Genomic DNA, 14,401 nt, shown 5'->3' on the forward strand with positions numbered 1-14,401 from the left:
AATCGGTAAATAACAGCCCAAGGCTGCCAATGCGGGTATTCTCTTCGCTTGAAGCCTTGCTGGCTAGCTTTGTAACTGTCTTTTTTTGTATTTGTGGTATATCATAAATTACACTGCAATCTCCTCTCACTGTACACGGCGCTGGAGTTGTAACTAGGCTTATTTCTCGAAACGCTTGGCAACGGTACCCCAGTTGACAACGTCCCAAATGGCGCCAAAGTATTCCGCCTTGCGGTTCTCGTACTGGAGGTAGTAGGCGTGCTCCCAGGCGTCGATGCCCAGCAGGGGCTCGAGGTTGCCGGCAATGGGGTCCTGGTTGGCGCGGGTGACGACGCTGAGGGTGCCCGACGTCTTGTCCTTGACCAGCCAGGCCCAGCCGGAGCCCTGGATGCCGGCGAGCGCGGCGTTGGTCTGCTTCTTCAGGTTGTCAAAGGAGCCAAAGTCCTCGGTAATGGCAGTCTGCGGATGAATGCGGTCAGTAGACGGCCGAAACGTGATGCGCAAGGTGGGCGGCACATACGGAAAGCTTGCCGGTCGGCTCACCACCGCCGCCCTTGCCGTTGGGGGCGAGGTTCTCCCAGAAGAGGGAGTGGTTGATGTGGCCGCCGCCGTGGAAGTTGAGGAGAGGCGCCTGGGAGGCGGCAGCCCTGGCGTCGCCCTTGGCCTGGGCCTCGGACACGGCCTCGATGGCAGCGTTGAAGCCGTTGACGTAGGTCTGGTGGTGCTTGGAGTGGTGAAGCTCCATGATCTTGCCCGAGATTGCGGGCTCGAGAGCGCCGTAGTCGTCTAGTAGCGGGTCAACGAGTGGTTGCGCGAGTGCATTTCCATGCTTTGAGTTGGATGTTGCAGAAAATGGCCATCTAAACAGGTGTATGGGGTCGCTTACATGGCAGGTCGGGCAGGGTCGCCTTGCCGCGGACGAAGCTTGTCGAGGCCATGGCCACAGCAGGCTTGGAGGCGGCGCGGAGGCCGGCGCGAACGGCGGGGGTGGTGCGGAGGAGAGTAGAGGCCATTTTGTCGAATGTGATATGAGTGTCGGCTATAGCGAGTCGGGTTGTAAGTATTGGTTCAGCGGCATTTGAAAAGGGTTGTTGTCGCAATAAGGGAAGCTCGGGGGAACAAGCTAGGCGAGCTTCTAATTGAATTCAGGCGCGGATGAAAGGATGCAAAGCACGACGAGGGTATTCAATCATGCAGGACGAGAAACGCCTGAGCCTTTATACAATTGCGACGACCAAGAGCCTTACCAATTGGACAGTGGTGATAATGGGAGGGTTGATGATGTCAAGTCGGAAAGCCGAGCTATTTTTTCCCCGGCAACCGATTTGGCTGGGGAAGCTTGTGATGAGCTCAGCGTTTCGTCATAACGCTTGCAGCGGGCTGTCACCAAAAATACAGTGGTTACGGCGGAGATTCCCCGTCGGGCAGCGACAAGTCCAGCGCTTTGCATTACTAACACAGCTTCCTCTGCTCCACTGTGCTATTTCCTGGTCTGGACTTTCAGCGGCTCTCCGCTGACAGCCTTGGCATGGGGACCTCCGCTGTCTCCCCGACGTTCCCGGAAGGCGTAATAAGCCGCCGTTGAACGCTTTCGCCGAGCGGCTGCCGACTCTTCGGCCGATATTGTGCTGGCACCGGCTTGACTGTTTATTGTCTTCCCTTTTCTTTCTCAGCAAAAGTGGTTGACCAGTCGTGAACTAATGTTTCTATGAACAAATTCCGTCAACATTTTTACTCTTGGGTAAGGTTCTGACGCCATGCATTAGTATTTCGTGGGACATGCAGATTATACATTTGTAAAATATATTCATGTGTACAGAAAACCTAGCAATAGTCTAAATATATCCAACAAAGGCTTCTGCTCTTCTTTTATCAAGAATGCCTTCGGTGTTAAGCACGCACATAAATTGCTCTTGGGTATTACACCCGTCGTGGGCAACGTGTACAACGACAACGTGTTCGGCTGGTAGGATTACAAATCATCTGTTTGGTGACACAAAGTTTGACTGAATAATTGAAACCCAAGATGCCACTTATCATAGACTTATTGAAGCGACTGGTCTCCATATTACATGTCAAGTCCCTATATCAACCAGTTAGAAAGGCCCACTCCATAATGCTACGCACAATCGGCACAAAGTTCATGCTACCCGATCTTTGCATAAAGAGGGTTAGGTTATTTACACTATCTCCCGATGGCGATAATATAAACCGGCTTCTGTGTCGAGATATTGGAGAATCGAATGAATCGCAACTATGTTTTGCTCGTTGTCAAGACCTGAGCAGTTATACCTTGCACCAGGAAGAATATGAGCAGGCAGGGTTGCTGTGGCAACCCCCACCTTGCCTGTCACCTCCACACCATGGTACGACCAAACAACCTACCAACCAACCTGCACACGACCAATTGAAGTGGAAGGGAAGATAGAGAAGAATTCCACACCCAGGCTGGCAAGATGGCGACGATGGTAATGCCGCCTATGCCGGCGACGCTCTTCCGCAAGGTGCGACCGCTCGAAGACTCAACACAGCGCAACCAGCTCTGCGCCAAGCGACCGATCCGACCAAGCCAGGTCCTCACAGTCAAGACGCCTTCCGCGAGAGCCTCGACGTTCCCAGCAGCACCTGCCACCACCGCCGCCGCCGTACCCGAGCCCCGCCACTACCCCAAGCTTCACCTGGGCATGTTCGAGATCGGCAAGCCCCTCGGCAAGGGCAAGTTCGGGCGGGTGTACCTCGTGCGGCACCGGACGTCCGGCTACGTGTGCGCCCTCAAGGTGCTCAACAAGGAGGAGATCACCGCCGAGGGCGCCGAGGCGCACGTGCGGCGCGAGATCGAGGTGCACAGCCGCCTGCGGCACCCCTCCGTCATCGGCTTCCACGGCTGGTTCCACGACTCTCGGCGCGTCTTCATCGTGCAGGAGTTCGCCGCCGGCGGCGAGCTCTTCAAGTCGCTGCGGCGCGTCGGCCGCTTCTCCCAGCGCCGCTCCGCCCGGTACGCCGCGCAGGTCGCGCAGGCGCTCGCCTACCTGCACGCGCGGCACGTCATGCACCGCGACCTGAAGCCGGAGAACGTGCTGGTCGGGCTGCGTGGGGAGCTGAAGCTGGCGGACTTTGGGTACAGCGTGCACGCGCCGGGGAACCGCCGCGAGACGCTGTGCGGCACGCTGGACTACCTGCCGCCGGAGATGCTGAGCCAGCGGAGGGTCTCGTACTCGCGCGCGGTGGACCAGTGGACACTGGGTGTGCTGACGTACGAGTTTTTGACGGGCGAGGCGCCGTTTGATGATCAACCGCACATGACGAAGAAGAGGATCGTTGCGGGGGACATGAAGCCCCTGCCGGCGTCGATAGGTCCGGAGGCGCGGGACTTTGTCCATTCGGTGAGTCCCGGCACTGTGGTTTGACGCGTCGTTAATGAGTACTGACCTTGCCTCCAAGTTGATGCAACAAGACCCCGCGAAGCGATTACCACTAGCAAAGGTGATGAATCACCCTTTCATAACAAAGTACTGCGCGAAGCAATGATGCATATAAAGGAGCATGGAGGCGTTGGTTTGGCTTTTTGTTTTTGGCGTTTATGGGAATCGCATGCAGAACAGGACGGCAAAGCTTCCGTCCTGACTTTTGGCGTTTTGACTTTGGGTTGCATTAGACATAACAAATCATGTCCCGTTTTCTCTGATAATCTCTATCCGTTCCCTGCTAATGCCTCGAATCCCGGACCTTCTCTACTCGGAGACCAGTTGTCGAAGTCGACAATAGCGGTGTGGATGGAGTCTTGGTCAACTCTATGCTTGGTTGGTCTAGCTCGCCGGCCGCTGATGACCACCGCCCACTCTCATGTGCAGCGAACGGTACGTAACGGTGTTGATTGTTCAGCATCTATCACAGCCTTTGAAGGGGCTACCTCATTACCTCCCCAGCTCGATTAAACCCATACCCAGCTCTCTGCTCACTGCTTGAATGCTTGCTTTTTGAACACTAGCATCCCACTTATACATGTCGAGCACAGGAGACCCCAATGCCGATTCGAACGCGGGTTGATCAGACCCTTCTTCTTGGATTCCCACATCCTTGGGTTGACCAGAAGCAGAGAGATTTGAGTGGAAAATGCCGGCGGCAGAGAAGGGCAAGAAGTCTTCGTATGTAATGGGCGCAGCCTCAACAAACTCGTCCGCCACGAGTTGCTCAAGCGTGTTCTCATTCGCCCCCGCGACTGCCGGCCTTCCTTCCGGCTGTCTCAAAACCGAATATCGGCAGTAGATTAAGCCCTGGGATCGCAGTGAATCCCAGGTATCCGGAAAGGCCGCAAAGACCTGCCTCGCGACCGCCTCCGCCTCCTCAGGGCCGAGACCCACCGACTTCTCAGCGCACTCGGAGAGAAGAGCGTCATACAAGTCCCTGCCCGCCGGCGTGTGCGTCGCCGCGACCAGCGTCTCCGCTTCCGCGTCCGCGGGGAAGCTCACCCGCTCCTCCAGCGCCAGGAAGCTCGTCTGGCGCAGCAGGATCGGGCACGCCCGCGGCGGCGGCCCCTCGATGCGCTCCTTAGCCCGCATGCCGCGCGCCCGCATCGCCGCCTGGGCCCGCGCAATGTCCAGCGTGCGGGACGTGAGGTGGTTGATGTGCGCCGTCCAGAAGCACGCAATGTCCGCGAGGATATCGGGTGCTCCGCCTTGAGGAGCCGGTACTCGGCGTCGGGGTCGACGTCGACGTGGCGACCGGCTGCCAGCGAAAGGCGCGGAGGGCCTCGGCGATGAACACGGCGGCCTGCGCGCGCGTGAGGTGCCCGGCCAGCGAGTCGGCTGCGTCGAGCATGCGTAGTAGCCCGTCGGAGAAGATGTTGCGGCGAGCGAGGAGCGTTTTGGACAACTCCCGCGCTCGTGCGGAGGCGAGGAGCTTTGGGCGGAGAGGGGTGGTGAACACTCGAAAGGGGTTCCGCTCCAGGCTTGCGTGACGGGTTGGTCGGAAGGCTGTGGCGTGCATGGGGAGGCCGGCGACGGACAGGTCGTAGTAGCCGACGGGGTGCATGTCCAAGAGGTTGAAGACTCGCCGGATCGTATGCAGCTCATAAGCGGTGCCCAGGCGGATCGCCCCGTGTCTCTCAGCTGTCAAACGCTCCAGGTTGCTGGTCAGGTTGCCGGACTGGATCAGAGAGTAATTGATGTCTTGGACGATCTCAAGTCGGCATACAGAGGAACCTCTGCCTTATGCATGAGAGACACGGCGCGGCAAAGTTGGCGCGTAGATCCGACTTGTCCACATATGTATCCGGGGTGAGCGAGCCCATGATAACGAAAAATGTTTCAAAGAGAACGAATGAAGTATGCCTTGTTTAGTCGATCTAGAAACTTGAAAGGTTGCGTTCTCGGAGGAAGTCATCCTTGTCGGAGTAGTTAGATGTGCTGCCCGACGGGCCTCATCACTACTCCGACGGTGGCCGTTTGCGGTGTGAAAACGTATCTAAGGTGGGAAATGGCAGAGACTGCGTGGTACTATGATTTCCATAGATAGACCCAAGTTTTGAGCGCCAATGAAACGCTAAACACTGATTATTACCCTTGCTGCTTCCTATGCCATTCAGGCAGTTGCCAGATGTATTGGCTGCACTGCATTGCGTATTGTAAGACGTATATAATTTTGAAAAGATAAATATGTTTCTCGACCTGTAAGCCGCAATTATTTACAAAAAAAAACGAATTCGTTAAACCACAAAACACCGTACCATTCGAGGGCGAAAATGGCAGGAGTCTGTCGCCGATAGCTTGTATCAGTGCTTAACAGGCAAACCGGACAACGGGTTACAGACGAACTTTCTACCATTTTTGCCCTGGAGCGCATTGAGAGTCAACTCAAACACGTTGGTGTCGATGGCCAGGCTGACGTGACCAGCAATGTCGATCGGGCAGACATCCTGGATCAGGATGTTGGTCACCCCAGGCTCATCGATGAAGGAAGTCTTCCCGGCCGGCGTGACAATGGCGTCATATTTCGTGGCTAAGACGGTAACCGTGTTTCCGGGCTGGACGATGGGGCCGTCGTTGAGCGCCTTGATCGCATCCCCATTCGCCACGTCTAGGCACGCCGGGCAACCCACCGTCGTGAGCAGCTCGTTGACCTCGGCCCTGACGTCGAGCGCGTCCGCGAGGCTGAGAAGCTTGGAAAAGTCCGTCCCGTGCGTCGGCGGCGCGATCGCCACGATCTTGTCCACCTTGGCGCTCATGTTGCGCACCTTGGGCACGTACAGCGCCTGCAGGCCGCCCTCCGAGTGCCCGACCAGGTCGACCTTGGGCGCGCCGGTCCGCGCGAGCACCTCGTCGATCAGATCGACAATCTCCTGCGACGACTCGGCGACGAGCCGCACGCCGCCGAGGGTCGGGAGCAGCGGGTGCGCGCCGTAGGTCAGGCCGTAGGTGCAGTAGCCGCGCGGCCGCAGCCAGGCCTCGAGGAAGTTGAGGTCAAAGTTGCGCTGGGCGAAGAGGCCGTGCAGCGCGATGACGGGGTTCTTGTCGGAGCGGCAGTCCCAGTCGTTGGTGAGGTTGAAGAGGGAGGCGCGGGCTGCCTCCGGGGCCACGGCGACGGGGCTCGCGTGGGCGATGCGGAGGAGCGCGGCGATGCCGGCGAGGGCAATAGTGGACTGCATTTGTAAGATGTATGAATGGATAGGGAACAGGTGCAAGCCAGAAGCGGGATGAGTACGGATCGCTAGACAGACACATAACAAACGACCATGGAGCAGCAGGACGGCGATATTTGTACATGCCAAGGGGTCCGGCTCCCCTGCTGGAAGTCGAATCGAACCAGAGAACATGCCGCTACCAATTAACCTACACCAGGTCCGGAGGTACGTATATTAGCCCGGGAGCCCGTTCGTTTTCTTACTAGTTCTATTGCTCTTGGCTTGAGGTTGGGTAGCATTACTGTCAATAATCCCCAGACTGTAGGCGCGGTACATCGCCAAGAGCTGCGGGTTCGTTGGAAAGCGGCCCACTATGCAAACCGGGAAATGATTTACGGCCTCCAAGGCGGTCCATCTGAGGATGAGTATTGTTCAGATGTGGTGTCGAAAAGGCAGGCCCTTGAAAAGTGCTCCTGCCCATGATGATGAGGCTCCCATGTACCAGCCTAGCAGGGAGGCCTGGGTTGAACGTATTGACGAGAGTGAGATTTTCAGTTGTCTCGCTACTGGGCTGCAGCCAAGCCGTGGTTTAATTACAAGAAAATAGTCATCGAAATTATGTGCCGGTTAAAAGGAAGGACTTGAGACGCACTGTAGCTCGCAAACACCCACCAATACCAGGCAAGCCCTCACAGACCGCTCCGGGGATGTGCGGGGTTTTTGTCGTGCCAAGAATCCTACAATGCAAGTCAACTATGCAGAGGGATTTGGGAAGAAGCAATTGGCTGAGAAAAAGCAAAGAAATGGATTTCCATACCCTGAACAGATAAATCGTCCCGAGGCACATCAGTCAGAGTTCGGCCTGCCAGCGCCTCCCCGCCTCCCCCGCAATCACCCCACAGATTGCACGGTTACCTTTCCCAGCTCCGATGGATAAGATTTTATTGATAGAAGGGAGATGTAGGATGCTGAGAAGCCGGTGACAGGCACTGTATAAAACTTTTAATTTGTGTATTTTTGTGATGGGGTGATATAGCACGGTATAGTAGTAATGATATGAGCACCACATGTAAGTGCTTGTCGCGGGGTACCATTTTACCGTCTTACAGTAGGCTCCAGACTCAGCGCCAAGATGGACATTGGCTCGCATTCTTCAGTGACAAACTAGGCAAAACGCCATCGGGTCGGCACTTGCGTCTAGAACAAAGAAGGCTACGAACACATGAGCGTTGTAGCTTGGATGCCGAGGCTATCAATTAGTTGGTGGCGATCCTCAGCCCACACAAACAAAAGGCAAGTGCATTGCCGTGTTGGATCGGCACAGGGAGAATCAAAGTGCACACTCCAATAGATAGTGCTCACCAGGCAGTTACGAATTCCGGGGTATTCTCATCTGGTAGTTGGCATCTCATTGTGTCAAACAATTGTGGTGCCGCGCTCCTCCAAACTGGGTCTAGACTCTCCCTACCGTGTGCTCATCGAGATGAACTCACATCGGGATTTCCTGGACCCTTCTTAGATCTACTGACCCTGCAGAGAAGTATTTTCCAGAGAATGCCATTTAGACAATGGCAATTTTGCTCTTCTTCTTTTCCTGCAGAAAAGAGAGCATACGATGTTTGTAAAGCCCATACAAGTATGCTAGTTCCTAGACCACTTAAACTCAAACCCCACCAAACCTCGGACGCGTAGAACCGTCGCGTGTTTTGTGCCCCGCCAAACCAAAGCCAAAGCCAACGTCGAACCTTGACTTCAACACTCTCCCGACGGAGAGGCCATGAGAACCACACACCATGTCCTACTACGACGTTGATGCTATCCTAACGGATGCCGAGGTGCTTGCTTACCCCCTCTCCCGCCCCCCCCCACAATCTGCAGCTCTGGAGGGTTCACCCGCTGATGCAAACTCGTTGACCCGCAGAAAGTCCCGTGCCAGTTCGAGCTCGACGTCCCGCAGCTCGGCCACCTCGACAACAGCCCCGATGGCCTGAAGCCCGGCACCCCGCTCCTCCTGCCCCTCTGGCTCGCCGAGATGCTCGCCCTCGCCTCCTCCGGCGGCGCCGCCGACGACGGCCGCGCGCCCCTCACCCTCAACCTCCCGCCCTGCCTGTCCGACGCCGTCGTCGCCGCGCTCAAGGCCGAGCCGCGCGCCGTCGCCCTGCGCGACCAGAGCCCGCACTTCTTCGGCGTCAGCGCCCGCATGCTGGACCTGTTCGACGAGCGCGCCCTGGGCACGCTGCTGCGGCGCGCGTTCGTGGCGCGGGCGGCCGACGCGGCGAGGAGTTCTTGAGAGGGCTGGATGAGTGGGAGCGAGGGCTGTTTCGAAGGAGCCACGACGGCACAAAGGGCGTCAGGGACTGGGCGGACAAGGTGAAGAAGGGGTAGAAGACGGGTGGACGGATGGGAGTTGGTTGGTTGGTTGGGTTGAGGCGCAGGGAGAGTAGCCGTGGAAATTCGTCCTGGTGATGGAAAATACCCCTGGGATAGCCAAGAATTCCCGATTTCGGAAAATACGTGTCACATTACCCCCATGCTCCCGACTTGCGCTGTTTTTACGCATCGACACTAGAATCCGGAGGGGGGTGTCAAATCGGCCAAATCGGGGGCGCAGTCGACCGAGGCAGTACACAGGATGTTCTCAGATCATAGTTGTATTCGATTTTCTTGCTCGTTATTATTGTTACCGGCTCGCCCCAACAGATTTAATCTGCTCAAAACACGCAGCCTCAAATCAACAGCACCTCCACACCACCACCAGCGCCAATCCCAGCGCCAGCCACGCCCACGTTAGCAGCATCTCGCTCATCTCCAGCCAGATGAAGTACTTGTTGGCGTACCGTACGACGTGCGCGGTGGCCGCGCCGATGAGCCCGACCGCAACGGGAAGCCCAGACAGGGCCACACCGACGAGGCCGCCTGGGTGGCGACGGGCAGGGAGTACGAGGACGCGCCACGACCACCAGAGCAGCAGGTCTGCAATTAGGGCCAGGCCGCACCAGTGCGCGAGGGAGGAGGTTACATCGCTGCTGCCGGGGAGGAACAGCAGCCGGTGCGTAAACTGTCGCTCCGCCGGGGTGCCTCGGAGTAGGATGTGCGCGCCGGCGTAGATCCAGGACGCGGCCCAGCAGGCCTCTGCGTACGCGTACTCGACGCGCATGAGGCACAGGGTGAGGTAGGCGATGCGGCAAGCATCGGCCAGGCACGTCGTCGTCCGGCTTGCCCTTGGCCCTGTGCCGCCACCACCTCCGGCATCATCCCCCTTGCTCGCTCCTCCTCCTCCTCCTCGGGCAGCAGCATCGGCCAGCACGCGATCCCGGAGAAGCGCCCTGGTCGTCGCCAGCGCCGCCGTCTGCAGCAGCCAGGACCCCGGCGCCGAGAGGCTGCCGCTGGCGCTCCGCAGCTGCTCCTCGACGAACCAGTGCGGCGCGCCGGCGACCAGCCGCATCGCCTGCAGGGGGTGGCGACTGGCCCAGCCAGGGCGCCAGCACGCGCCGGACGTGGTTGGCGAGCGCGGCGGCGACGAGCAGCGCGGCGGCGAGGGCGTGCCCGTCGGCGAGCAGCGCCGCCCTGACCGGTCGGTAGAGGCGCCGGGGGGGGTTGGCGAGGAGTGCCCTCAGCTCCCAGAGTAGAGGATCGTCGTCGTCGTCGTCGTCACCGGCTCCCGCGGGACGCTCGACGAGGAGGACTGCTGGCGTGGGGGCGGCAGTCGCAGCACTAGTCAACGCAGCGTCGTCGTCGTCTCGGGTCTGCCCATCGCGGACGGTCGCTCCCTGTCGCACAACCTCTCCACCTTTGCCTCTGGTCATTGGAACCCTGGTTCGCGCACCACTGAATGTCGGCGCATTTGACGATGTGGCTTCCTTCCGAGAGAAGAGGCAAGCCAGCGGGAAGCAGACGAAGTCCGTACTGGCAGGTGGGTGTGGGTAAGGTGCTTTGACAGGTCGGTCGTTATTGGTTGGTGGTTGGATGAAAAGGCGCGAGGGTTGGGGTCCGAAATGATACATTAAATGAGATGGAAAAAATAATAATAAATCAATATATCAATAAATCAATAAATCAATAAATCAATAAATGGGACGTGCTCCCTGTCAGTCGCAGAATAAATAAATGTTGGGACGAAACAGAAAAAAAGAAGAAAAAGAAAAAAAACACGACAAGGCTGCCTAAACCGGCTGGCTGCAGACTCTAACCTAGTTTCACAAACACGCCCTACTGCAGACAGGCTGTCAGTGAGCGGCAATCTCTTTCCTTGGTGCGTGCACACAGAGCAGTTGGAGTAGAGCCTGATCACTGAAGTTACACGGCATTACTAGCAGCAGTAGTGGCAGCGGCCAAAGCTGTTGTTGTTGGGGGCTGTAAAGCGACGAGAGGCTTGTCACTGGGTACCAAGTGTCAATAACACTGGCCAGCGCGCCAGCCAGTTTTGTATTCCGCTCTAAGCTAAGTGCAACAATAGAAATCTAACATCTAAATAGGAGACAGTCGGGGAATATTCGCCCGGGGCTATTCTGAGGGCCGACCGCTCCGGCAGGCTCAATCTGTGTGTCTGCCGTTCCTCCTTCGCTGTCTCTTTGGGCAGCTCCCGTACTGTGTGACCAAGCAAAAAACAAAATAGACAACTCTAATCAAGCAATGACCATGGGTATCAATCTCGACTCTGTCACATCCCCACAGAGCGTTGTGTAGTAGAATAGGAAAAGCGAACAACCGGGAAGTGTGTGCTTGTGTGTGTGATGTGTACGCCGTTGTGCAAGAAGACCGGCCAACCGACGCCCCGCGTGGAACCTCTTCAGCCATTCAAATCCCCCCCAAACCAGGTAGGCCACCTATACTATCTGGGGTCTTCGCTGGAAGCGGGCCAGTTTCTCCAACTCGTGTCGGACGTTGGTAGCGGCTGCTCCGGTATCCGCGACGGGAAGAGATTGAAGTCAAATGAGTAGTTCGTGTCCGTCGAGGAGGCAGGCGTGCCAAAGAACAACTCGGGATCTTCTGGAGGAGTGGCGAGCGATAGTCCAGGGTCAGACCGAAAGTCGGCCTCCGTCAAGCCGCTTTCCCGACCTCCTGGCGAGTGCCTCTTGCTATGAGGCTCTCTAAGAACCGTTTGCCGCTCAAAGCCAGTCCGGATGTAATCAACACCCTCCTTAAGCCGGCTCGTCTTGGTAGAGATGACCCGAATGTGAACCAGTTTCATATATAGATACTCGAGGTATCGGATCTCCGGCCACGTACCGCCACTGCTCCCGCCCCTGGTTCCGTTCACCGGTTCACTCTTGAAGTGACAACGGCGAATGTGCGCGGCAGCATTGTAGTTGATACCGTATAGCTTTCTGGCTCGGCAGCTCTTGCAATCTGATATCGGCACCCGAACGGGCCAGCGGGCCCGTAGACCCTTTGTTGTCGGGTCAATGACTTGCCACCGCCAGCCCTCGGGCGCATGCACCAGATTGAAGTGGCGATTATATTCATGGTCGCCGGAGAGCGTCATCCCACAGATCTCACACCATCTCCTCTCGTTGCTCTTTCTTCCCCGACTTACCTTAGGCCGCTCCTGCGCCTGAACGCGGTTGATTACCGTGTAATTTGGCTCGGGCGACCGAAGCACAATCGGCCTTGAGCCCCGTTCGATGCTTTCCTGTAGGGCCCTCCTAGCGCGTTGGGCTAGACGCTCGTTGTTTCGAGATTCTGCACGGGTTGGCGGCGTTGGCGAGCTCGGCTGGGAGTTGATCACCGGTACAGAACATGGAGGTACCGGCAGCGTCATAGTCTGCTGGTGTGGTGACTGGCTCGCCGAGGATACATAAGACGTTTGCGCCGCATTGACAATGTTCTGTTGAAACGGGGACTGGGTCGTCGAGGGCCTATAGGCTGTGTGCGCAGTGTTGAGGAAACCGTGCTGATGCGGCGACTGTGTGACCGAGGGCCCATAGACCGCGTGCGCCGTACTGTCGACGCTCTGTAGAGCCGGCGGGTACCTAAGGGTCGCGTACGTCTGGGTGGTGGTCGATGGCCAGGTTGCGGTGGCGGCGGCGGTGGTGGCGGGAATATAAGTCTAAGAAGTGGTGTTAGAAGTCGGTTTCGACGGGAAGAAGATTTCGCTAGGCTTACCGTGTGCAAACTTTGCGACTCCGCTGGGGGAGTGCTCATTGCCAAGCTCATAAGTTGCTGCTCAGCGAATGCTGTTTGGTACGGCGTGAGCGGCACGCCATTGACGAACGCGAGCGCCAGAGAGTAGTCTGGACCCTGGTGCTGCTGCTGCTGCTGCTGCTGCTGCTGGTATCGAACAGGAGCATTGTGATATGTCAGTCCAATGCTTGTCTGCTGCCCGTGTCTCGGCGAGGGACTGTTAAGGGCAGTGAGGCTGGCATAAGTAGCCTCCTGCAAAGGATACTCCGGCTGGTTTGGGGAGCTTGTGTCACTGCTTTCCGGGGAGCGGCCGAAGCTGTTGTTCCTCGAAGAGAAGCTAGAGGGGGAGTTACCATTGAAGAAGTTCATGGTGATGTTTTTTGAACGGGTGAAAGTGTAAAGAGTATGGAGTGTGAAGAGTATGGAGTGTGAAGAGTATGGAGTGTGAAGAGTATGGAGTGTGAAGAGTATGGAGTGTGAAGAGTATGGAGTGTGAAGAGTATGGAGTGTGAAGAGTATGGAGTGTGAAGAGTATGGAGTGTGAAGAGTATGGAGTGTGAAGAGTATGGAGTGTGAAGAGTATGGAGTGTGAAGAGTATGGAGTGTGAAGAGTGTGAAGAGTGTGAAGTGTTGAAGAGTATCAATGTTGTATTGTTGTTTTAGTGTTGTCCTTTTTCCCAATTTCGGGATCCCTCTCGACGAGGAAAATCTCTTCGATTATATAGCCACCGGATAGGTTATACAATCCTGCTCGTCCAGTGACGAGGTCCAGAGTCGAGAACGAACAGGACGAACGCTGTTTGACACGAACCGCCAGCCCAATGTATGACAGCTTGTATGGGGATAAAACTGTATAACCACACGAACACCATCTCTGAGAAATGGGAGCCCTTGCCCATTTATTCCCTGTGTGCCCATGGGCTCAGGCCGTGAAGGAAGAGGGAGGTGTACTTGAAGGGGGGTGTAGGCAATGTTGACTTGGAGGGGGCGTGTGCAGCGCGTTGGCAGGCACAATGTGGTGGCTTGGAAAGAGAGGAGATGCCTTTTTCCTGGAAAAGAGACAAAATCCACAAGGAAGGAAGCGGTGCCAGATCTCTGGTCGCGGCCCCCCTCCACCGGTCAGGACAAGAGCGAGATGCACGGGTGGGAAAGTCGGGGCTCTCGACACGCTACCCATGCCATTCTTTGAGTTGACCGCCAGGCTTACCTTACATGGCAGGATCGTGTTTCTGCTCGGAAGAAGCATGCAGGCCGGCGGACGATAGCTCATGTCGGGGGTACCAGCATGACGTCCATTGTCCAAGAGACAGACAGCCAAGCCCCGTCACAGAGCACAGAAGATTGGACACGTCATTTCCAAACGATGCACAGAATTGGCGGTATCAACAAATGTGCCTCGCAAGTTGTGAGCTAGGAGCCAATGCGGTGGGCATGTTTCCTCGCCGTGGCCGGACGAGGTGCGATATCGCTTCCCAGGTTCGCGCCCGTCGTCCTCCATCGTGACAACGTTTCGCCAGACCAATCGACAGCAACAATCACATGTGACTTGAGGAACAGGAATCGCCACCCCCCTTTGTGTAGGTTTGAGATGCCGACATGTGGATGAGCGGAGGGGGATGTGTGAATCGTTGGGCTGGTTCCAGTTCGGGGGAGGGGGGG

General features: G+C 56.9%; 6 protein-coding genes across 6 annotated transcripts; 2 read left to right on the forward strand and 4 right to left on the reverse strand.

The window, feature by feature from the left end:
- Window positions 1-159: 159 nt before the first annotated feature.
- On the reverse strand, window positions 160-1,013 carry ISF_05043 (manganese superoxide dismutase; the record flags this gene model as incomplete). Its single annotated transcript, XM_018848648.1, has 3 exons — window positions 160-459; window positions 521-786; window positions 887-1,013. The coding sequence occupies 3 exons, from the start codon at window positions 1,011-1,013 to the stop codon at window positions 160-162; spliced, it is 693 nt and encodes a 230-aa protein (XP_018704374.1).
- A 1,443-nt stretch (window positions 1,014-2,456) lies between these two features.
- ISF_05044 (Protein kinase-like domain protein) lies at window positions 2,457-3,407 on the forward strand (the record flags this gene model as incomplete). The annotated part of the gene is made up of 1 exon (XM_018848649.1): window positions 2,457-3,407. The coding sequence occupies one exon, from the start codon at window positions 2,457-2,459 to the stop codon at window positions 3,405-3,407; it is 951 nt and encodes a 316-aa protein (XP_018704375.1).
- Window positions 3,408-3,914: 507 nt separating this feature from the next.
- Window positions 3,915-6,643, reverse strand: ISF_05045 (DUF1338 domain protein; the record flags this gene model as incomplete). The annotated part of the gene is made up of 3 exons (XM_018848650.1): window positions 3,915-4,725; window positions 4,763-5,145; window positions 5,810-6,643. 3 exons carry the CDS (start codon window positions 6,641-6,643, stop codon window positions 3,915-3,917), a joined length of 2,028 nt encoding a protein of 675 aa, XP_018704376.1.
- Window positions 6,644-8,412: 1,769 nt separating this feature from the next.
- ISF_05046 (DNA replication complex GINS protein psf-3) lies at window positions 8,413-8,909 on the forward strand (the record flags this gene model as incomplete). The annotated part of the gene is made up of 2 exons (XM_018848651.1): window positions 8,413-8,454; window positions 8,541-8,909. 2 exons carry the CDS (start codon window positions 8,413-8,415, stop codon window positions 8,907-8,909), a joined length of 411 nt encoding a protein of 136 aa, XP_018704377.1.
- A 441-nt stretch (window positions 8,910-9,350) lies between these two features.
- On the reverse strand, window positions 9,351-10,425 carry ISF_05047 (hypothetical protein; the record flags this gene model as incomplete). Its single annotated transcript, XM_018848652.1, has 2 exons — window positions 9,351-9,968; window positions 10,036-10,425. The coding sequence occupies 2 exons, from the start codon at window positions 10,423-10,425 to the stop codon at window positions 9,351-9,353; spliced, it is 1,008 nt and encodes a 335-aa protein (XP_018704378.1).
- A 1,025-nt stretch (window positions 10,426-11,450) lies between these two features.
- Window positions 11,451-13,111, reverse strand: ISF_05048 (hypothetical protein; the record flags this gene model as incomplete). The annotated part of the gene is made up of 2 exons (XM_018848653.1): window positions 11,451-12,668; window positions 12,725-13,111. 2 exons carry the CDS (start codon window positions 13,109-13,111, stop codon window positions 11,451-11,453), a joined length of 1,605 nt encoding a protein of 534 aa, XP_018704379.1.
- Between the last annotated feature and the right edge of the window lie 1,290 nt (window positions 13,112-14,401).

The sequence above is a fragment of the Cordyceps fumosorosea genome, assembly GCF_001636725.1.
Source record: "Cordyceps fumosorosea ARSEF 2679 chromosome Unknown scaffold_11, whole genome shotgun sequence".
Lineage (NCBI taxonomy): Eukaryota > Fungi > Ascomycota > Sordariomycetes > Hypocreales > Cordycipitaceae > Cordyceps > Cordyceps fumosorosea.